This window comes from Mercenaria mercenaria, chromosome 13, assembly GCF_021730395.1.
Source record: "Mercenaria mercenaria strain notata chromosome 13, MADL_Memer_1, whole genome shotgun sequence".
NCBI lineage: Eukaryota > Metazoa > Mollusca > Bivalvia > Venerida > Veneridae > Mercenaria > Mercenaria mercenaria.
The window spans coordinates 79861930-79885504 of NC_069373.1; the positions used below are offsets into that span (position 1 = coordinate 79861930).

General features: G+C 34.8%; 1 protein-coding gene across 3 annotated transcripts; it reads left to right on the top strand.

Moving 5' to 3' along the window:
* Nucleotides 1-3: 3 nt before the first annotated feature.
* On the top strand, nt 4-18940 carry LOC128548069 (BTB/POZ domain-containing protein 2-like). 3 transcript variants are annotated; one of them, XM_053522443.1, is made up of 4 exons: nt 4-27; nt 968-1081; nt 6412-6671; nt 13155-18940. In XM_053522443.1, exons 3-4 carry the CDS (start codon nt 6424-6426, stop codon nt 14293-14295), a joined length of 1389 nt encoding a protein of 462 aa, XP_053378418.1. In that variant the 5' UTR covers nt 4-27; nt 968-1081; nt 6412-6423; the 3' UTR covers nt 14296-18940. The 3 variants fall into 3 exon arrangements, with proteins under 3 accessions (XP_053378418.1, XP_053378417.1, XP_053378419.1); XM_053522442.1 differs by having other exon boundaries at nt 15-151; XM_053522444.1 differs by lacking the exon at nt 968-1081 and having other exon boundaries at nt 15-151.
* The last annotated feature ends 4635 nt before the right edge of the window (nt 18941-23575 follow it).

Here is a 23575-nt window from a genome sequence, read left to right on the forward strand (position 1 = left end):
GTTAGAATGACTTTTCACAAACCGAAAGTAAACAACAACAACTAGATTTTACACATTGATCAATCATTTCCATTCCAAAAAAATATCTGGTTTTAAAATTTTGACAGCATTTGGCATGGGCATTTCTGTAGCTTAAAATTCCACAAAACAGGTGCAGCATACCAGAATGTTGACAAAATTTGTAGAATTTTCTGACCTGTGGAATAAAATATTAGAAAAGCTGAAGTTATAGGTCGAATCTTTTAAGCTTAGGATTTAGCTCATCTGTCACATAGTGACAGGGTGAGCTTTTGTGATCGTCTGTATCGATACTCGAAAATGTCTCACTAATTAGCAAAAATTATCGAGGGTGTGTGTGCGCTTGATGTAAGATGTTAATCGCGCGATCTATGGTCCAAGAGAGCACGTTTGAATATATCGTTTTTTTTTACAAGTAACAACTGAGTCTGGTAAATTAATGGGTCCCAATCGCGGATGGTTTGAGGCACAAATGAGTTTTTGTATATGTCTGTATTACATGTCACTTGTTTGATTTATTTAGAATTTGATCTTCGTTGTTGCCGTGGGTTATATTCCAGGAAATCATCAGCGGGGACGGCCACCAGGTCGTAGACGTTCTTATGTAGGAATGCCAGGCGCTGGTCTCGTCGGCGCTCCTTTAAGGGTTTCCACTTCAGGTCACGCATCATGTTAGAAACACTACTTTTGTGCCTATAAAGGCTATAATCGTTAAAAACGAAACGCACTGCGCGCCTTTGTACACCCTCAAGCTTGTCTCTGTCTTTCTGGAGGTGGGGGTCCCAGACAACACTTGCATAATCTAACACAGATCGAACTAGGGAAATGTATGCTTGTTCTTTGAAGGCTTTATTACTATGTCGTAAGTTTCTTCTTATAAATCCAAGTAAACTACTTGAGCGATTACAAATTTTGTTAATCATAACTTAATGTATGTTGACCATTTTAGATTGTCACTTATTTGAACTCCCAAGTATGGATTGTCTTCTACTTGTTGTAAAAAATGATTGTTCAATGTATAGCTGTAAGTTGATGGTACTTTGCTGCGATGAATTGACATAAGGTAACACTTTGTTGCATTGAATCTCATTCCCCAGTGGTCTGCCCAATGATGCTTCCCCTTCAAGCAATAACTCTTTGTTCGCGTTCCATCAGAAAGGATAGAATTCATGGAACGCGAACAAAGAGTTATTGTTGAAGGGGAAGCATCATCGTCATGTATAGTTGACTCGGGGGTACCCCAAGGAACCGTACTTTGTCCTCTTCTCTTCCTATGTCATATCAATGATCTTCCCAAAAGTGTGACATCCCAAGTGCATCTATTTGCGGATGACTGTCTACTTTAGCGCGATCTAGCGCAGACTTGTTTTGTCTGTCGTCCGTCCACAATTTTGTAACCATTTTTAATCATCAAACTTGCACACAACTTGTATTGGCATAATATCTCAGTTCCTTTTAAAAAAAACTGGCCAGATCCCATCATGGGTTCCAGAGTTATGGCCTCTTAAAATGCCAGAATTTGCTATTTTGGCTTTTGTAGCCTATCCTTTTAAGCTTACCTGTCACATAGTGACAAGGTGAGCTTTTGTGATCGCCCTTCGTCTGTTGTCCATCGGGGTCTGTCCACAATTTCGTGTGAACATGATAGAGACCACATTTTGCAATTGATTTTAATCAAACTAGCACACAACTTGTATTGGCATAATATCTCAGTTCCTTTAGAAAACTGGCCAGATCCCATGGTTTCTAGAGTTACGGCCCATTAAAGGACCAAATTTGCTATTTTAGCTTGTAAACATGATAGAGACCACATTTTTCAATTGATTTTAATCAAACTTGCACACAACTTGTATTGGCGTAATATCTCGGTTCCTGTCGAAAACTGGCCAGATTTCCTCATGGGTTCCAGAGTTATGGCCTCTTAAGATGCCAAAATTTGCTATTTTGGCATTTGCAGCCATATTAAGAAAGACTTCATTTATGGTTTGATTTGATACAAACTTGCAAAATATCTTAAACAACAATAGATCTTGGATTCCAGGAGTTATGGCCTCTAATTGACCATGAAAGAGTCAATATTTGTTAATTTTTACCTAGTGAACATGATAGAAGTGATACTTTACATTTGATTTAATCGCACTTACATACAACTTAAGTCACAATAAAAGCTTGATTCCTTTCGAAAACAGGCAAGATTCCATCATGGGTTCTAGAGTTAAGTACTGTCTCTGAAAGGGGCAAAATAAATTTTCTATTTTTGCCCTTTCAGACATATAGAGGTTTCATTTATGCTTTTATCTGATACAAACTTGCACAGAATGTTTGTTTATCTTGATGATCTCTAGGCAATATAAGAAACTTAGTCATTTGGGTTCAAAAACTAGGTCAAATCAAAGGAAAAGCATATGTTAACATCCTAGAGACATTATTTATGACCCTATCTTCATGAAACTTGGTCAGAATGCTTATCTTGATGATTCCTATGCCAAGTTCAAAACTGGGTCATATGGGGTCAAAAGCTAGGTCACCTGATCAAATCAAAGGAAAAGATTGTTAACACAGTGACTCTTGAGGCCACATTTATGACCCTGTATTTGTGAAACTTGGTTAGAATGTTTATCTTGATGATTCCTATGCCAAGTTCAAAACTGGCAATGTCTAAAAATCTGCCGGACCAAAAAACAATCCACCGGACTGAAAATGAACTTGTAATGCAGAACCAAAAAAAAGCCCCTGTAAACTTCCAGTTAATAACACACCGAATGTCTGGCCATTTTTCCCAACTTTCAGGAAGTCCGCTTAAAGAAAATTACCTACATCCACATGTAAATGAAGGTAACATGCAGTTTTTTACAAGAAAAACATGTAAGAATATGAAATTTGGGAATACCCTGTAGTAAGTTTTGGGTAATACAGGTTATTTGACTTATATGTTCAGCAGACGTGTAAACTACAATTGGACCTACACATTTTTATTTCAATTGGCTGAAAAATAGAGATACTGCAGGGGATTTGTAAACTATTGAAAAAAGTAGTAAGAAATTTGATAAAATTTACACAGGTATTTTAAATCATATTGTTGTTTTCTTATTTTCAACATAATTTGCAAAGATTGACAGCAGCTGCTGTAATGTAGTTTAAATAAGTTTACACAACCAGTGCATATTTATTGTCAAACTACTGAGTGTAAGTGCTCCATTGATTCAGGTTACTTAGACAAAGAAATAAGTTAAAATGGGGACAGGGTATAATAAATTTGATATTCCACATAAATGCATTAATAGATAAAATTAATTAATTTGATATTCCACATAAATGCATTACGAGGGCTTAGAGCGAAACTGGTCTATCTGCTTCTATTTCTATATACAGATAGACCAGTTTCGCTCTAAGCCCTCGATTAATAGATAAATTTTTTAGAAATGTTTTGGGAGAGTGGAGCTGATGTATCATATTTACATGTAGCACTTCATTGTATGGCATTTTCAGCCTGCCAATTTAGTATTTTTTACAATGAAAATGGTTTAAATATCAGTTTCAGAACTCTAAAATTTCAATAAAAATGACCAAAATTGCTCACACATTGAAAGTGTTTTTTTTTTTCTTTTTAAGCTCGACTATTCATAGAATAGTAGAGCTGTTGGACTCACTCATGCGTCGGCGTCCGCGTCTGCGTCGGCGTCCGCGTCCCGATTTGGTTAAGGTTTTATATGTAAGCTGGTATCTCAGTAACCACTTGTGGGAATGGATTGAAACTTCACACACTTATTCACTGTGATAAACTGACCTACATTGCACAGGTTTCATAACTCTTAGTCTCTATTTTGCTTTTTTACAAAATTATGCCCCCTTTTCGACTCAGAAATTCTTGGTTAAGGTTTTGTATGTAAGCTGGTATCTCAGTAACGACTTGTGGGAATGGATTGAAACTTCACACACTTATTCACTGTGATAAACTGACCTACATTGCCAGGTTCCATAACTCTATTTTGCTTTTTTAGCTCACCTGTCATATAGTGACAAGGTGAGCTTTTGTGATCACGCAGCGTCCGTGCGTCCGTCCGTGCGTGCGTCCGTAAACTTTTGCTTGTGACCACTCAAGAGGTCACATTTTTTGTGGGATCTTTATGAAAGTTGGTCAGAATGTTCATCTTGATGATATCTAGGTCAGGTTCGAAACTGGGTCACGTGCCTTCAAAAACTAGGTCAGTAGGTCTAAAAATAGAAAAACCTTGTGACCTCTCTTGAGGCCATATATTTCACAAGAACTTCATGAAAATTGGTCAGAATGTTCACCTTGATGATATCTAAGTCAAGTTTGAAACTGGGTCACGTGCCATCAAAAACTAGGTCAGTAGGTCTAAAAATAGAAAAACCTTGTGACCTCTCTAGAGGCCATATATTTCACAAGATCTTCATGAAAATTGGTCAGAACGTTCACCCTGATGATATCTAGGTCAAGTTTGTAACTGGGTCACGTGCTTTCAAAAACTAGGTCAGTAGGTCAAATAATAGAAAAACCTTGTGACCTCTCTAAAGGCCATATTTTTCATGGGATCTGTATGAAAGTTGGTCTGAATGTTCATCTTGATGATATCTAGGTCAAGTTCGAAAGTGGGTCATGTGCGGTCAAAAACTAGGTCAGTAGGTCTAAAAATAGAAAAACATTGTGACCTCTCTAGAGGCCATATATTTCACAAGATCTTCATGAAAATTGGTCAGAATGTTCACCTTGATGATATCTAGGCCAAGTTCGAAACTGGGTCACGTGCCTTCAAAAACTAGGTCAGTAGGTCAAATAATAGAAAAACCTTGTGAACTCTCTAAAGGCCATATTTTTCATGGGATCTTTATGAAAGTTGGTCTGAATGTTCACCTTGATGATATCTAGGTCAAGTTCGAAAGTGGGTCACGTGTGGTCAAAAACTAGGTCAGTAGGTCTAAAAATAGAAAAACCTTGTGACCTCTCTAGAGGCCATATATTTCATGAGATCTTCATGAAAATTGGTCAGAATGTTCTCCTTGATGATATCTAGGTCAAGGTTGAAACTGGGTCACGTGCCATCAAAAACTAGGTCAGTAGGTCAAATAATAGAAAAACCTTGTGACCTCTCTAGAGGCCATATTTTTCATGGGATCTGTATGAAAGTTGGTCTGATTGTTCATCTTGATGATATCTAGGTCAAGTTCGAAACCGGGTCACGTGCGGTCAAAAACTAGGTCAGTAGGTCTAAAAATAGAAAAACCTTGTGACCTCTCTAGAGGCCATACATGTGAATGGATCTTCATAAAAATTGGTCAGAATGTTCATCTTGATGATATCTAGGTCAAGTTTGAAAGTGGGTCACGTGTCTTCAAAATGTAGGTCAGTAGGTCAAATAATGAAAAAACCTTGTGACCTCTCTAGACGTCAAATTTTTCATGGGATCTGTATGAAAGTTGGTCTGAATGTTTATCTTGATGATATATAGGTCAAGTTTGAAACTGGGTCAACTGCGATCAAAAACTAGGTCAGTAGGTCTTAAAATAGAAAAACATTGTGACCTCTCTAGAGGCCATACCCTTGAATGGATCTTCATGAAAATTGGTTAGAATGTTCACCTTGATGATATCTAGGTCAGGTTTGAAACTGGGTCACGTGCCTTCAAAAACTAGGTCAGTAGGTCAAGTAATAAAAAAACCTTATGACCTCTCTAGAGGCCATACTTTTCACGGGATCTGTATGAAAGTTGGTCTGAATGTTCATCTTGATGATATCTAATTCAGATTTGAAACTGGGTCAACTGCGGTCAAAAACTAGGTCAGTAGGTCTAAAATTAGAAAAATCTTTTGACCTCTTTAGAGGCCATATTTTTCAATAGATCTTCATGAAAATTGGTCAGAATTTTTATCTTGATGATATCTAGGTCAAGTTCAAAACTGGGTCAGATGAGCTCAAAAACTAGGTCACTATGTCAAATAATAGAAAAAACGACGTCATACTCAAAACTGGGTCATGTGGGAACAGGTGAGCGATTCAGGACCATCATGGTCCTCTTGTTATGAAATTATGCCCCCTTTTCGACTTAGAAATTCTTGGTTAAGGTTTTGTATGTAAGCTGGTATCTCAGTACACACTAATGGGAATGGATTGAAACTTCACACACTTGTTCACTGTCATGATCTGACTTGCACTGTATAGGTCCCATAACTTTGCAAATTTTTAAAAATTATGCCCCTTTTTCGACTTAGCAGTTTTTGGTTAAGTTTTTGTATGTAAGCTGGTATTTCATTATCCACTTATGGGAAAGGATTGAAACTTCACGCACTTATTCACTTTATGAGCTGATAAGCACTGTGAAGGTTCCATAACCCTTTTTCCCATTTGTCTGTATTACAATTTATTATTTTCAGTGCGATTGTGAAATGGCAACAGAGGGACAAGTGAAATGGAGAGGCAAGAAGTCTGCCATGGGATGTCTACACTATTTGTGTCTGTCAGAAACCTTAGCTGACGTCTGGCTTACTTTTAAAGATGAAGGATCAGCAAGACTGCCAGCCCATAAGTTTGTTCTGCGGATGCGTAGTGAGGTGTTTGAAGCCATGATTGACAGCGAGTCATTTGAGGTTCATTTTGATGACGTTAGCAAGGGCATTATGGAACTTCTTCTTAGGTAATTTTTAACATGGGTCTTATGGCACATCTTCTTATGTAACTTTTAACATGACTATCCAGAAATAATGTTATAGAACATCTTAGGTAATTTTTAACATGGGTCTTATGGCACATCTTCTTATGTAACTTTTAACATGACTATCCAGAAATAATGTTATAGAACTTCTTAGTGTAATTTTTAACATGGGTATCTATGGCATATCTCTTATGTAACTTTTAACATAACTATCCAGAAATAATGTTATAGAACATCTTAGGTAATTTTAATACATGGGTTTATGGCACATCTTCTTATGTAACTTTTAACATGACTATCCAGAAATAATGTTATAGAACATCTTAGGTAACTTTTAACATGACTATCCAGAAATAATGTTATAGAACATCTTAGGTAATTTTTAACATGGGTCCTTGTTATGCACATCTTCTTATGTAACTTTTAACATGACTATCCAGAAATAATGTTATAGAACATCTTAGGTAATTTTAACATGTGGTTTATGCACATCTTTTATGTAACTTTTAACATGACTATCCAGAAATAATGTTATAGAACTTCTTAGGTAATTTTAACATCGTGTTATGGCAATCTTCTTAGTAACTTTTAACATGACTATCCAGAAATAATGTTATAGAACATCTTAGGTAATTTTTAACATGGGTCTATGGCACATCTTCTTATGTAACTTTTAACATGACTATCCAGAAATAATGTTATAGAACATCTTAGGTAATTTTTAACATGAATAATGCTTATGGCACATTTCTTATGTAACTTTTAACATGACTATCCAGAAATAATGTTATAGAACATCTTAGGTAATTTTAACATGGGTTCAATATGGACACATCTTCTTATGTAACTTTTAACATGACTATCCAGAAATAATGTTATAGAACATCTTAGGTAACTTTTAACATGGGTCATTATGGAACATCTCTTATGTAACTTTTAACATGACTATCCAGAAATAATGTTATAGAACATCTTAGGTAATTTTTAAACATGGGTCTTAAGGCACATCTTCTTATGTAACTTTTAACATGACTATCCAGAAATAATGTTTATAAAACATCATTAGGAATTTTTAACATGGGCCTATATTGGCACATTTCTTATGTAATTTTAACATGACTTATCCAGAAATAATGTTATAGAACATCTTAGGTAATTTTAACATGGGTCTTATGGCAATCTTCTTATGTAATTTTACTTGACTATCCAAATAATGTTTAGTATCTATCTTATGTATTTTTGAACATGGGTTATATGGCACATCCTTCTTATGAACTTTTAACTGATATCCAGAAATTATGTTATGAACATTCTTTGTAATTATTTTAAACTGGGTATTATGGCAACATCTTTCTTATGTAACTTTTAAGCATGACTATCCAAATAATGTATTAAACCTTTAGGTAATTTTTTAACATGGGTTTATGGCACTATCTTCTATGTAACTTTTAACATGATTGATCCATGAAATAATGTTTAGACACATCTAGTAATTTTAACATGGTCATATGGCACATCTTTTCATGTAACTTTTAACATGACTTCCAGAAATATGTTATGAACATCTTAGGTAATTTTTATACATGGGATCGTATGGCACATTTCTTATGTAACTTTTAACATGACTATCCAGAATTAATGTTATAGAACATCTTAGGTAATTTTTTAACATGGTCTTATGGCACATCTTCTTATGTAACTTTTATAACATGGATATCCAGAAATAATGTTATAGAACATCTTAGCTAATTTTGAACAGGGTCTTATTGGCCAATCTTCTTATGTTAATCTTTTACATGGATATCCAAATAATGTTTATAGAACATCTTAGGTATTTTTAACTGGGTCTTATGGCACATCTTCTTATGTAACTTATACATGACTATCCATGAAATAATGTTATAGAACATCTTAGGTAATTTTTCAATGGGTCTTATGGCACATCTTCTTATGTAACTTTTTAACATGACTATCCAGAAATAATGTTATAGAACATCTTATGTAATTTTTAACATGGGTCTTATGGCACATCTTCTTATGTAACTTTTAACATGACTATCCAGAAATAATGTTATAGAACATCTTAGGTAATTTTTAACATGGGTCTTATGGCACATCTTCTTATGTAACTTTTAACATGACTATCCAGAAATAATGTTATAGAACATCTTAGGTAATTTTTAACATGGGTCTTATGGCACATCTTCTTATGTAACTTTTAACATGACTATCCAGAAATAATGTTATAGAACATCTTAGGTAATTTTTTAAATGGGTCTTATGGCACATCTTCTTATGTAACTTTAACATGACTATCCAGAAATAATGTTATAGAACATCTTAGGTAATTTTTAACATGGGTCTTATGGCACATCTTCTTATGTAACTTTTAACATGACTATCCAGAAATAATGTTATAGAACATCTTAGGTAATTTTTAACATGGGTCTTATGGCACATCTTCTTATGTAACTTTTTAACATGACTATCCAGAAATAATGTTATAGAACATCTTATGTAATTTTTAACATGGGTCTTATGGCACATCTTCTTATGTAACTTTTAACATGACTATCCAGAAATAATGTTATAGAACATCTAGGTAATTTTTAACATGGGTCTTATGGCACATCTTCTTATGTAACTTTTAACATGACTATCCAGAAATAATGTTATAGAACATCTTAGGTAATTTTTAACATGGGTCTTATGGCACATCTTCTTATGTAACTTTTAACATGACTATCCAGAAATAATGTTATAGAACATCTTAGGTAATTTTTAACATGGGTCTTATGGCACATCTTCTTATGTAACTTTTAACATGACTATCCAGAAATAATGTTATAGAACATCTTAGGTAATTTTTAACATGGGTCTTATGGCACATCTTCTTATGTAACTTTTAACATGACTATCCAGAAATAATGTTATAGAACATCTTAGGTAATTTTTAACATGGGTCGTATGGCACATCTTCTTATGTAACTTTTAACATGACTATCCAGAATAATGTTATAGAACATCTTAGGTAATTTTTAACATGGGTCTTATGGCACATCTTCTTATGTAACTTTTAACATGACTATCCAGAAATAATGTTATAGAACATCTTAGGTAATTTTTAACATGGGTTTATGGCACATCTTCTTATGTAACTTTTAACATGACTATCCAGAAATAATGTTATAGAACATCTTAGGTAATTTTTTAACATGGGTCTTATGGCACATCTTCTTATGTAACTTTTAACATGACTATCCAGAAATAATGTTATAGAACATCTTAGGTAATTTTAACATGGGTCTTATGGCACATCTTCTTATGTAACTTTTAACATGACTATCCAGAAATAATGTTATAGAACATCTTAGGTAATTTTTAACATGGGTCTTAGGTAACTTTTAACATGACTATCCAGAAATAATGTTATAGAACATCTTAGGTAACTTTTAACATGACTATCCAGAAATAATGTTATAGAACATCTTATGTAACTTTTAACATGACTATCCAGAAATAATGTTATAGAACATCTTAGGTAATTTTTAACATGGGTCTTATGGCACATCTTCTTATGTAACTTTTAACATGACTATCCAGAAATAATGTTATAGAACATCTTAGGTAATTTTTAACATGGGTCTTATGGCACATCTTCTTATGTAACTTTTAACATGACTATCCAGAAATAATGTTATAGAACATCTTAGGTAATTTTTAACATGGGTCTTATGGCACATCTTCTTATGTAACTTTTAACATGACTATCCAGAAATAATGTTATAGAACATCATAGGTAATTTTTAACATGGGTCTTATGGCACATCTTCTTATGTAACTTTTAACATGACTATCCAGAAATAATGTTAAAGAACATCTTAGGTAACTTTTAACATGACTATCCAGAAATAATGTTATAGAACATCTTAGGTAATTTTAAGCTCAACAGAGAAGTATATGAAGAGCTATCCTACTCGATCTGGCGTCCTTCCACATCTACACCGTGGTTAAAGTTTCGATGCACTTTCTCTTTTCTCTGTAATTACTGAATGGATTTGCTTCAGACTTAAAATAGTTCTTACTCATTAACACATCATATTGCACAAGGGCCATATATTCTTGGAATAATATTTTATGAATTATCCTCCCTTTTTACTTAGAATTTCAGGTTAAAGTTTCAGTGCACTTCACTCTATCTGTGTTATTCCGAAATGGATTTGAAATAAGGGTATCATATGACACAAGATCTATGTCTCTAGTACCAAATTTTCTTGAATTCCCCCCCCCCCCACCAATTTTTACGTTCTTTTTTTTTTGTTACTTTTGATGCATGTTTAGCTCGACTATATGAAGTATAAGGAGAGCTATCCTACTCGACCCGGCGTCGGCGTCTTTCCGCGTACCCACCTTGGTTAAAGTTTTTTTACACTTTCTCTTTTTTCAACTTATCTCTGTAATTACTTGGTGGATTTGATTCAAACTTGAAATACTTGTTCCTCATCATCATCCACATCATCTGACATAAGGGCCATAACTCTGGCACCAATATTTCATGAATTATACCCCCTTTTCACTTAGATTTTCAGGTTAAAGTTTTGATGCACTTTCACTCTATCTCTGTTATTACTGAATGGATTTGATTCAAACTTAAAATAGTTGTTCAGCATCATCACCCACATCATATGACACAAGATGCATAACTCTGGCCCACTTTTTCATGTCCCCTTTTTAATTAGAATTTCAGGTTAAAGTTTTATGCACTTTCACTCTATCTCTGTTATTACTGAATGGATCTGATTCAAGCTTAAACAATTGTTCAACATCATTACCCTTATCATATGACACAAGGTGCATAACTTTGGGACCAATTTTTTATGAATTATTTCCCCTTTTTACTTAGAATTTTAGGTTAAAGTTTTGATGCACTTTCACTCTGTCTCTGTTATTACTGAATGGATTTGATTTAAACTTAAAATAGTTGTTCAACATCATCACCCACACCATATGACACAAGGTGCATAACTCTGGCACCAATATTTAATGAATTATGCCCCTTTTTGCTTAGGATATACTTATATAATGTTTTGATACATTTTATCTTTACCTCTCTTATTACTTTAAGTTGATATTTTTGACATAGACTCATGCTATTGTGCAATATCTTCATCCATAATTGGAGTCATTAAACACTCCAGTGACAGCTCTAGTTTCCTCAGATGTGCCCAGTTTCACTATCCAGCATCGAAATAGTCGAGCGCGCTGTCTCCTGTGACAGCTCTTGTTACTATATCTGTGTTATTACAGAGGGAATTTTATTCGAAATAATTGTTGCACATCATAGCCCACATTATTCAACACAAGAGTCATAACTCTGGCACCAATATTTCATGAATTATTCCCCCCTCCTTTTACTTACGATTACAGGTTAAAATTTTGAATCAGATGCACTTTCACTCAATCTCTGTTATTACCAAATGGATTTGATTCAAATTTAAAATGATTGTTCCCCACATCATTACTCAACTCATATGCTACAAGGACACTAACTCTCTCACCTATATTTATGAATTATGTCCCATGTTTACTTACAATTTCAGCTTAATTTTGGTGCATTTTGTATATACTAAAAATAGAAAAAACCTTAAAACAACTTCTCATGAGCCACTTATTTGATCAACATAGAACTTGGTCTGTAGTATCAATGTATGTTTTTCCCTCAACTTACAATGTAATTCAAATGGTTCCACTTGGAGCTGAAAATAGAAACAAAGTATCTAAAGAACCTCCTGTAATGAACTGACAAGACTTTGTGGACTGTCTCATGGACAGATCTTGTTATAAGTTATGGTTGATTGTTCTTTGTCTCATAGATTTCTAATTTTGAAGAACCATATCATAAGTTAAAGAGAAATGTGCTTATATCTTTTGGTATTTTTAGCAGCTTGAATATACAAAGTATATGAAGAGCTATTCAACTTGACTCCTGCGTCCACATATTCGTTAAAGTTTTGATGCACTTTCACTTTATATCTGTTATACCTTAGAACTTAAAATAATTATTCCTTATCATCACCAACATCAAATAGCACAAGGGCAGATCAAATGAAATTAGATTTATCACTTGTGAATCAAACACTTACTGCTACAGTTTATGAAATACTTTCTACATATAAAGTTCAGTTAAATTAACAGTTTTTCCACTTAATGTGGCATTTTTGTAATCTAGATCAACATATGACTTCTTTCTGGTACCTGTATGTGAATGATAATTTTAAAGAAGGGAAAGAAATACTCAAGATTAAATTGCATGAGTTCAAAAGGGTGATTAGATACTCAGAAATAGTCACCACTGCGCAAAAACAGAGGCAAACATTGAAATAAAGAAACGTTTCTCCATTTCTTGCCCGTAGGTGACGATTAAATTATAACTTTTCTACTCAATGTTATTTTCTTTTCTAACAGGTTTCTTTACACTGATGAACTCCACCTTAATGAGGAGAATGTTTTCCAGTTGTTGTATGCCGCAAAGAAGTTTATGCTAGAAGGTCTACACGAGCAGTGTGTCCAGTTCCTTTTGAAATCAGTGGATGCAATAAATGTATGTGATATATATGAAAGAGTACAGGGTTATGATATGGAGGATCTTGTATCAACAGCATGTTTGGAGTATATCTGGCGCCATGCATGGAAGGTATTCACAACTGAAAACTTCCTCAAACTGTCAACAAAAAGTTTAACAGTAATATTAGACAGTGACAGTCTTACAGGGGAAGAAATACTAGCATTCAGAGCGGTTGTGAAATGGGCCGAGAACCAGTGTATATTAAATAATGAAGAACCAAGGCCAGAAAATCTTCAGACACATATTAGAGATACAGTTTACAAGATTCGATTTCCTTTAATGTCCATTGAAGAGTTCACAGAAGAGGTACAACCTAAGTGTGTACTTACTCCAGAAGACAGTTTATTTCTGTCTCAGTATATCACGGATAAAGATGATGACAAAAACTTACGGATAGAAAAGTTTAGTGCTAACCCGAGAAATGGAGGAATAATGACTGAAAATATTTTTAATTCTTACCCAGATCCCGATCGTGTCCCAGGTGGATTTGACCAAAAATGCTGTATGTTTATTTTGACTACTGAAGATATACGGTTACATTCTTTGAAAGGTCCATTGATAAAATACATCAAGACTGTTAAAATGAGCATACAGCCTCGTTCTATGGGGGTCATGTCAATGTACGAAACTTGCAAGAAAATGTTGGAAACTGAGGATGTATGGAAGCCTGTTGATTATTCAATATTGGAAGAAGATGGTGAGATTATTTTCACACACAACCCAATATTAATGCCAGATAGCATCACTTATATGAGATTTGAACTGGTTCAAAGGCTCTGTGGTGAGGGACAAAATGTGGACCCAGTAACACCCCCATTGGTGGGCCAAGCTCGGGGAAAGAGGGCAAGAGGTGCAGGAAGACAGAATAGGGGAGATATGATTCCTGTTACTAAAGCAACAAACATGTCATTGATTGTAAAAAAAACTACTGTATCATTAACCTTAATCCCTCCAGGAATAAGCCAGATATCTTTTCGATAAAGAGAAGAATATATTACTGGGGCTCAACTAGTTAGCTTACACAAATACCATAAGACTCCAGATCAAGAGACTGCAAGGCTGGTCCTTGCATTTTATGCTATTTCTCTTCAGCTGCAATATCTTGTACAGACAATTTAAACGTCCAAGGTGTGATTGACACTTAATCACATAGATAAAATTAATTGCAATTGGAATTACTTACTTTGAGAAGGAGAAAAAAGGTACAAAAGCCATTTATAAGTGTACCTTCAATTTGTAGGCTACAAAGGACTAATTAAATATCATTTTCCACTGAATAGTTGTTTGTAACAGTGTTTACAATACAACAGAGCAACAATTTAATATAATTGAAAGATTTTATCAAACAGACAGCTTGAATGGATGCAATCAAGAAATCTGCAAAATATACTCATTTCTTAGAAAGGGAATTATTTATGACAAATTAATTATTGATATTAATTTCTGTACAAAGTTATCATATAAGCTTCTATATTCGAAGACATATATTTTAGATTCAATATATTTAGATATTTCTATTCACTTGATGGTATAAAGAAAACTGCCTGAAATAATTTACTCATATCTTTTTTATTTTACCATTTATTCCTTAGATTTTTCTTTAGGGTCCTTATTGTACCCTAAGTCACCCCTTAGTGGTCCTTAGTGCTCAATTAGAGGTCCTTAGTGGTCCTTTGTGCCTCCTTAGTGGTCCTTAGCGGTCCTTAGTGGTTTATTGCAGGACCGGTACACAGTGCTGTAAACACTGTGTTTCGGCCCAATCTTAATAAAACAGGATCAGAAATAAAACAGGATCAGGATGTTTGCCTTTAAATATTATCTAAGTATGTTTGGATCATGATCTTGTGTCAAAAAATAGATCTCTATGTTCAGTTACATCACAAAACTTTGCAAACAGGTCAGGAATCACATTTTTATCTGATCTGCATGTTACCTGGTTTAAATGTTCATCTTGACTTTAAACTTGCCATATTGGTAGATGGCCATGAGGCAGTGTACAAAATACATGAACTAGGTCAAGGTCACAAATGATGCTCAAGGGTCAGATTTGTACTTCATACAACTTCAACACTATTCAAGTATATTCAGAACTTGGCCAGTAGGTCAAAGGTCCATCATTGCCCTTGTTTACAAACTTACCTACATGAAACTTGATCAGAATATTTCTCTTCATTTATGCAAAGAAGTATAAAATTTTTATAGCTCTTTGATTTATGTCTGTTTTGAAACTGGATCATCTAAAATCAAAGACAAGGACACAGTGTCAAACCATAGAAATTCTGCTTGGGATCATTCTGTCAGATGGTTTGTCTTACATTATCTAGGTAGTTAAATTTGAAACTTAGTCATTTGGGGCTAAAAGCTGGGAAGGCACTCAAATAATGGAAAAACCTAATGGACGTTCTGAATATGTCAGATTTTGAACCTGATTTTAAATGAAATTGTCTTTATAAAATCAAATCATCTGCAATGTGCAGTTTAGAAACTGGGCTATCTTGGTATTAAAACTACGTTGCTAGGTAATATGATAGAAAAAATATTTCGAGCTCGCATTTTGAGAATTTTTCACCATACATAAGAAGGTGAAATTCACACCACATATAATGCATGCAAACCCTAACTCAAAGATCAAAAATTATATTATTCATAGTTTTAGATGAATTATAATTTCAGGTTAATATTTCCATGTATATTTCATTGTACTGAAAAGATTCGATTCATTATTGGTATCATTATAGTTGTTTCCCTTCAGCAGTTACTTCATGTATAGGCAGTGTTAATATAACTTAATGGACTTGATTTGAACCACATGTACGTTATTATCAAACATATAGAAATGTATTACTATGCCTGGACCTATATTTATCAATGTTTAAAGTGTGAAACTCCGACTTTAAATTGCAAAATTTCCTTTTTGCTCTGTTATTGTTGATTTTGCTTAGAAAGTAATTAGTACTGGTAGAAGAGATTGTTCTTTTTCTATCTGTAGCTTTATCAACATATTTTACCTTGGGAAATTCTGTTGCTTTTAACTTTTTTAAAAAGTCGCCAGTTTGTTGATAAAGTTCACTACAGAAAATGTCACTCTTTCCCCAGAACTTTTCTTGGTTTGATCTTTACACACTTTTCTTTTCAAATTATTGCACGACCACTGACGAATTCATCTGTAGGAATCATGCATGCTTTTCTCATCAGTGTTACCCGAGCCTACAATAAAGTTTTAGCGGAGTTGTCACCATCAATTATTGGAGTGGGAGTGGGGGGGGGGGGTGCGCACTTTGAGTTGCCCTTGTCTGCCTGTCCGTCCGAACTTGTGTTGTGCCTATCTCAAAAAGTATTTGACCCAGAGTCATCAAACCTCAAACGATTGTCATTCAGTTTGTGAAATTGTGCACCTGACGTTTTAATTGTGATTTCTTACAGCCACACCAGAGTTATGACCCTTAACTTGGTAAAAAAAATATGCGAGAAATATTCAAGAACCTTGAAATATGTGTTGCACGTATCTACGGATCGTGGGGTCGGGAGTTCGATCCTCGGGCGGGGCGTATGTTCTCCGAGACTGTTTAATAAACGACATTGTGTCTGAAATCATTAGTCCTCCACCTCTGATTCATGTGGGGAAGTTGGCAGTTACTTGCGGAGAACAGGTTTGTACTGGTACAGAATCCAGGAACACTGGTTAGGTTAACTGCTCCCCGTTACATGACTAAAATTCTGTTGAAAAACGGCGTTAAACCCAAAACAAACAAAGACCGTTACATGACTGAAATTCTGTTGAAAAACGGCGTTAAACCCAAAACAAACCAAGACCAGAGTAATGGTCCTTAACTTAGTGGAAAATACACATGCTTTAATAAAGTCTGTGTTGCATATGTCAAAACAATATTTGACCTAAAGTCATGAAACATATTCAGCATGTATATTTGTGCCCCTGGGTTTAATGTTTCCGATTTATCGCTGCAAAACCAAAATTAGGACCCTTAGTCAAACATTTTGGATTAAGGGCATAAAAGTTTTTGTCACACAGGTATCCCAAAAAGCATTTGACCTAGAGTCATAAAACATAGAGGGTTGTATTATAACCTGTGCTGTGCACCTGGTGTTTTGTTTGTGATTTCACCCAGCTTGACCAGAGTTATAGTCCTTTTAAAATACACATGAAGGTCTTAAAAGTTTATGTTGCATAAAATATTTCACCTAGAGAATATCTTACAGTCTGTCTGCTTAACTCAATAGAGAGAGCGCGGAGCTACAGATTGCAGGGCCGTGAATTTGATTCATGGGCATGGCTTATGTTCTCGTTGACAATTTTATAAAAGACGTTGTGTCCGAAATCATTCGTCCTCCACCTCAGAATCATGTGGGAAGTTGGCAGTTACTTGCGGAAAACATATTTTTTCTGGTACAGAATCCGGGAACACTGGTTCGGTTAACTGCCCGCCGTTACATAAATGAAATACTGTTGAAAAACGGCATTAAACCCAAAATAAGTAAGCAAACAAAACTTTGAGTCATGAAACCGTGTACAGTGATAGGGGGTGGTTAGGGCACTAGTGTCCTATGGACACACATCTAGTTTTCCAAATATTTTACCAGGATCGATCATTTTGCTCCTCAAAAAGCTGTTTTCAGAAGATGATCATATGCTCATTTTTTAGACTGTGCACTGTGATGCAGTTAACTTCAAATAATATATATATAAACTTAGCCCGCTGGTGGCAAGTGTTTCTGCCTTTGCGACCAGTGCAGACCAAGATCAGCTTGCTAATCATGGTCTGCACTGTTCCCTATTCAATCAGTATCTTTTTGGTAAGCACCCCTTTTAACAGTAAATCGTATACAGTCAAAGTTGAGAGATGGACAAGTTCATTATAGAAATTTAGCATGGTAAGGGTTAAGAGAACTTATTTGGAGCCTAGTTGCCTTTCTTTCTTCCATGGAAACTTTTTGTCACTTTTACACCCAGATGGTACATTAATAGGACAGTTTTTAGCTCGACTATTCGAAGAATAAGTAGAGCTATCCTACTCACCACAGCGTCGGCGTCACACCTTGGTTAAGTTTTTCGTACCAGTCCACATTTTGACAAAGTCTTTTGAGATAAAGCTTTGAAAGTTTCAACACTTGTTTACCATCATCATGGCCAGTTATAGGCAAGAGCACATAACTCCATCAAGGATTTTGGCTTAATTATGGCCCCTTTTGACTTAGAAATCATGGTTAAGTTTTTCGTACCAGTTCATATTTTGACAAAGTCTTTTAAGATAAAGCTTTGAAACTTTCAACGCTTGTTAACCATCACCATGGCCAGTTATAGGCAAGAGTACATAACTCCATCAGGGATTTTGGCGGAATTATGGCCCTTTTCGACTTAGAAATCTTGGTTAAGTTTTTCGTACCAGTTCATATTTAGACAAAGTCTTTTGAGATAAAGCTTTGAAACTTTCAACACTTGTTTACCATCACCATGTCCAGTTATAGGCAAGAGTACATAACTCCATCAAGGATTTTGGCTGAATTATGGCCCTTTTCGACTTAGAAATCTTGGTTAAGTTTTTCGTACCAGTTCATATTTAGACAAAGTCTTTTGAGATAAAGCTTTTAAACTTTCAACACTTGTTTACCATCACCATGTCCAGTTATAGGCAAGAGCACATAACTCCATCAAGGATTTTGGCTGAATTATGGCCCTTTTTGACTTAGAAATCTGGGTTAATAATTCGTACCAGTTCATATTTTAACAAAGTCTTTTGAGATAAAGCTTTGAAACTTTCAACACCTGTTTACCATCACCATGTCCAGTTATAGGCAAGAGTACATAACTCCATCAAGGATTTTGGCTAAATTATGGCCCCTTTTGACTTAGAAATCTTGGTTAAGTTTTTCGTACCATTTCATATTTTTTGTAAAGTGTTTGACATATGGCTTTGAAACTTTTATCACTTGTTTAGTATAATAGTCTCTATCTGTAGGAAAGAGAACATAACTCTGTCATCTATTTTGGCTGAATAATGGCCCTTTTTGGACTTTGAAATTGGTTCTGTTTTCATACAAGTCCATGTTTTGTCAAAACTATTTGACATATGGCTTTTAAACTTTGAACACTTGTTTATCATTATGATTTCCATCTGTAGGCAAGAGTACATAACTATTTTGACTGAATTATGGCCATTTTTGGACTTTGAAATTGGCTCATATATTGCCATTTAGTGCAAGACTTATCGAAATCAAAGTAATACAGGAACATTGTTTGTCTTATCTATTTATTTCTTTTGTCTGAATATCCGTGGAAATAATTTGACCCCATTTTTCAATCAGTTCTTTGAACAGTCGAGCGCGCTGTCATCAGACAGCTCTTGTTATGATTTTACACTTGATTGTAGGCATTCGGTCGTGGGGTTGGAGACCAAGCTTCTGTCCTCCCTTCTCATTTAGTGTGTTTCTGGCTTGTAGTTTTGGTTATTTTGTGACGTAGTGCCGATAATTCTAACAGAACTGTCCCTCCCTTTTCTTGCCTGCTTAAACCAAATGGACTATATTAAACATGCAACACATATACTATATTAAAAGCTGCATTTAGCATATTTACAAATAATGTACATGTTGTGTTCATATTTTGTTGGATTTTGTTATGTTTTGCCCCTTTTGATTATTTGTTATATATAAGTTTTATTTTATTATCCCCGCCGAAGGCGGATGGATATAGTTTTGGCGTCGTCCTTTCATCCGTCTTTCCGTCCGTCCGTCCGGAGCCATAATCTAGGAAATGGTTTGGGATATTTAAATGAAACTTTATATACATGTACGTGTTCACCACTATAGGGAAATGAGGCCCGTCAAGTAACACCAGAGTTATGACCCTTAGTTGTTTCTAGTGAGCTATATAGGGTACTATAAACATGGCAATCTCTGCTTCATAACTTGTGACATATTCGACCTAGAACTGTGAAACTTAAATTGAAATTAGATCACCATAATGTGGTAGTGCACACAGAATTTCGTCAGGATCTCTTTAGTAACTTCAGAGTTATTGCCCTTTAATTGTTTAAAAATCCACATATTTCTACATAAGAAACTAATCAATTGGCAGAATTTCATTTTTTTTCCATGGACATTTATTATCAACATGTGAAGTTGTCTACCCACACCCGGTCACCCCCACCACCCTGGTTACACCCCCTCCCTAACTTCCCCACCCCACAAAAAATTATTTTCATTTTTCTTTTTTTTTGTTAATTTAAACCTTCCATGAATATTTATCAAAGTGCAAAGTTCTACCTTCCCCCAACTTGCTCCTCCACCCCGACCACAAAATTATTTTTTTATTTTCCATGAATAATTATTATTAACATACAGAGTTTTGTATCCCCCCCCCCCCCCCCCAAAAAAAAAATATATATATATATATATATATATATACATGTATATTCATTCCTTTTTTGATTTTTTGAACCTTCCATGAATATTTATCAACATGTGGTTGTAAACCTCCACCCTCTGTCACCCCAACGTTCCGGATTTCTTACTTTATTGTGCTCTTTTAAGGACTTCTGTTCTTTTAAGTTCAAATGAATTATTTTTTTTACTTCCTCGTAACAACCTTTACTTTTTGCCGGATATATTTCTTTGCCATCCCTCAACACAACTGATTCGACTGGGAATACCAATTCATCGAATTTGCTTATTTATATGTATTTGATCTACATTTATTTTTGAACTGCAGATATTTTTTTGTGATTTGTTGTGGTTTTGTGATAGGTCAGAAATGTTGGCAAACCTTTCTTCCTCTTAAGGATCTTGTAATTCCTCTTTTTGCCTCAATCGCCATTCATTGGGCGAATAATTCACTTTTTTCTGTCACTTTGTCGATGTGGTTTCAAATCCTGCTCAAGTAAATACAATTAAATCCGGGATAAAAGCTAATGATATTTGCATTATAATTAATGTTATAATTAATGTAACTGGAGCGATTGTTTTGCATTTAATTACACGTAACATATTTATATTTAACATCCTGTTTGAATGATTTAATTTACTAATGATGTTATAAATAACATTTTACACATAATGTCTGTATTAACAATTGTTTAAACATTTCGACACAGGTATGTTAACACTTTGTTTTCTTCGTAATTATAAAATTTACTCATTAAAATCTTAAAAGGTTTGTGTATTTTAACGATTTTTTTTTAAAAAAAGCATGCGGCTGGGTGTAAATTCCTGCATCTAAAGCTTAACTGCATTCTAAACACCTATCCTGCTTGATGAAAATCACGTCAAAGATGTTTTGAAGAGATGGCCTCCGCATATGGAAGGGCATAAAATGAATCAAAATTCTATAAAACGGTTCCCACAAACAGGCAGTACTATATAAAATTAAGCAACTCTTTTGGGTACAGGGGGTCACCCGGGCCCTACATGGGTTAGGCATTTTATTCTGTAAGTGACCATTATCTTTTTGTGGACTAGGGTTAGCATTGTTTTAACTTTTTAGAGATTTAAGAGGCAGTTCTAAAACTCTATAGGAGTCTGTACTTGCTAAATAAAATACTTTTGAAGATTCTAGCCAATAAAATTGTAAGAAGTTATAGGCAAGCTAAGGCGATCATGTTTGTACAGTTGTGTTTACAAACAGTTGTGTGCAGAGCGAATAAAAATGATCATAACTTAGTCATCGGGAAGTCCCCTGCTCGATTCCGTTAAAAACGTTAAAATTAACGTAGCGTCTAACCGGATTGAAAGCGTGATAAAAGCTGTCTAGCATATGTTATAATTTTATTGTTTAAATGTTGAAAACCCCTCATCGAAAGAAGAAAAGAAGATAATTTTAAAGGTAATATTTTCTCTGTCATGATTTTCATATAAATATTTTCCCACGGTATGGATGGGTTTGCAGAGCATATGAAATGTTCATAGCGTATATGAAATGTTTGTGTGTTGAAAATTGCTTATTTTAAAAAACTACACGGAAGGAACAATTTTTAGCTCATCTGAGTTTTTGAAAAAAAAATATGATGAGTTATTGTCATCACTTGATCGGCGTCGGCGTTGGCGTTGCCTGGTTAAGTTTTATGTTTAGGTCAGCTTTTCTCCTAAGCTATCAAAGGTATTGCTTTGAAACTTGCAACACTTGTTCACCATCAATAGCTGACCCTGTACAGCAAGAAACATAAATCCATACTGCTTTTTGCAAGAATGATGGCCCCTTTTGGACTTAGAAAATATTAGATTTCTTTGTTTAGTTTTATGTTTAGGTAAACTTTTCTCCTAAACTATCAAAGTTATTGCTTTGAAACTCGCAGCACTTGTTCAGCATCAAAAGGTGACCCTGTACAGCAAGAAACATAACTCCATCCTGCCTTTTGCAAGAATTATGGCCCCTTATGGGCTTAGAAAATCAGATTTCTTGGTTAAGTTTTGTGTTTAGGTCAGCTTTTCTCCTAAACTATCAAAGCTATTGCCTTAAAACTTGCAACACTTGTTCACCATCATAAGCTGACCCTGTACAGCAAGAAACGTAACTCTGTTCTGCTTTTTGCAAGAATTATGGCCCCTTGACTTAGAAAATATCAGATTTATTGGTTAAGTTTTATGTTTAGGTAAACTTTTCTCCTAAACTGTCAAAGTTATTGCTTTGAAACTTGCAACAGTTGTTTACCATCATAAGTTGACTCTGTACAGCAAGAACCATAACTCCATCCTGCTTTTTGCAAGAGTTATGGCCCTTTTTGGACTTAGAAAATCATGAGTAGGACAATATTTCTGTTATACAGAGACAAAAAAAATCAGATGAGCGTCTGCACCCGCAAGGCGGTGCTCTTGTTTACTCTGTTTTATGCAAGGAGATTAAACACAAAAATATTACAGATTTACTTATAATATTTAACATTTATATGATATATATAAAACATCACAGAAAAACGATTGTACGCTAAAGTAAATGTCTTGTTTATTTTTTGTCGAGCCCGCTTACGGGTTTAGTTGTCCAAATGGCTGTTCGATGTATGTGCATGCGTCCGTCCGTCCGTCCGTCCGGATTTGCTTGTCCGGACCATAACTTTGACATGCATGGAGCAATCTTGTTTATATTTGGCATGGACGTAAGCCGTTGTGAAATGGAGTGCCATGCGCAAACCCCAGGTTACTATCTCAAATGTCAAGGTCACAGTTGGAGATCAAAGGTCATATCAGATCTTGTCCGGCCCTTAACTTTAATATGCATGGAGGAGTTTTGTTTATATTTGGCATGAATGTTAAC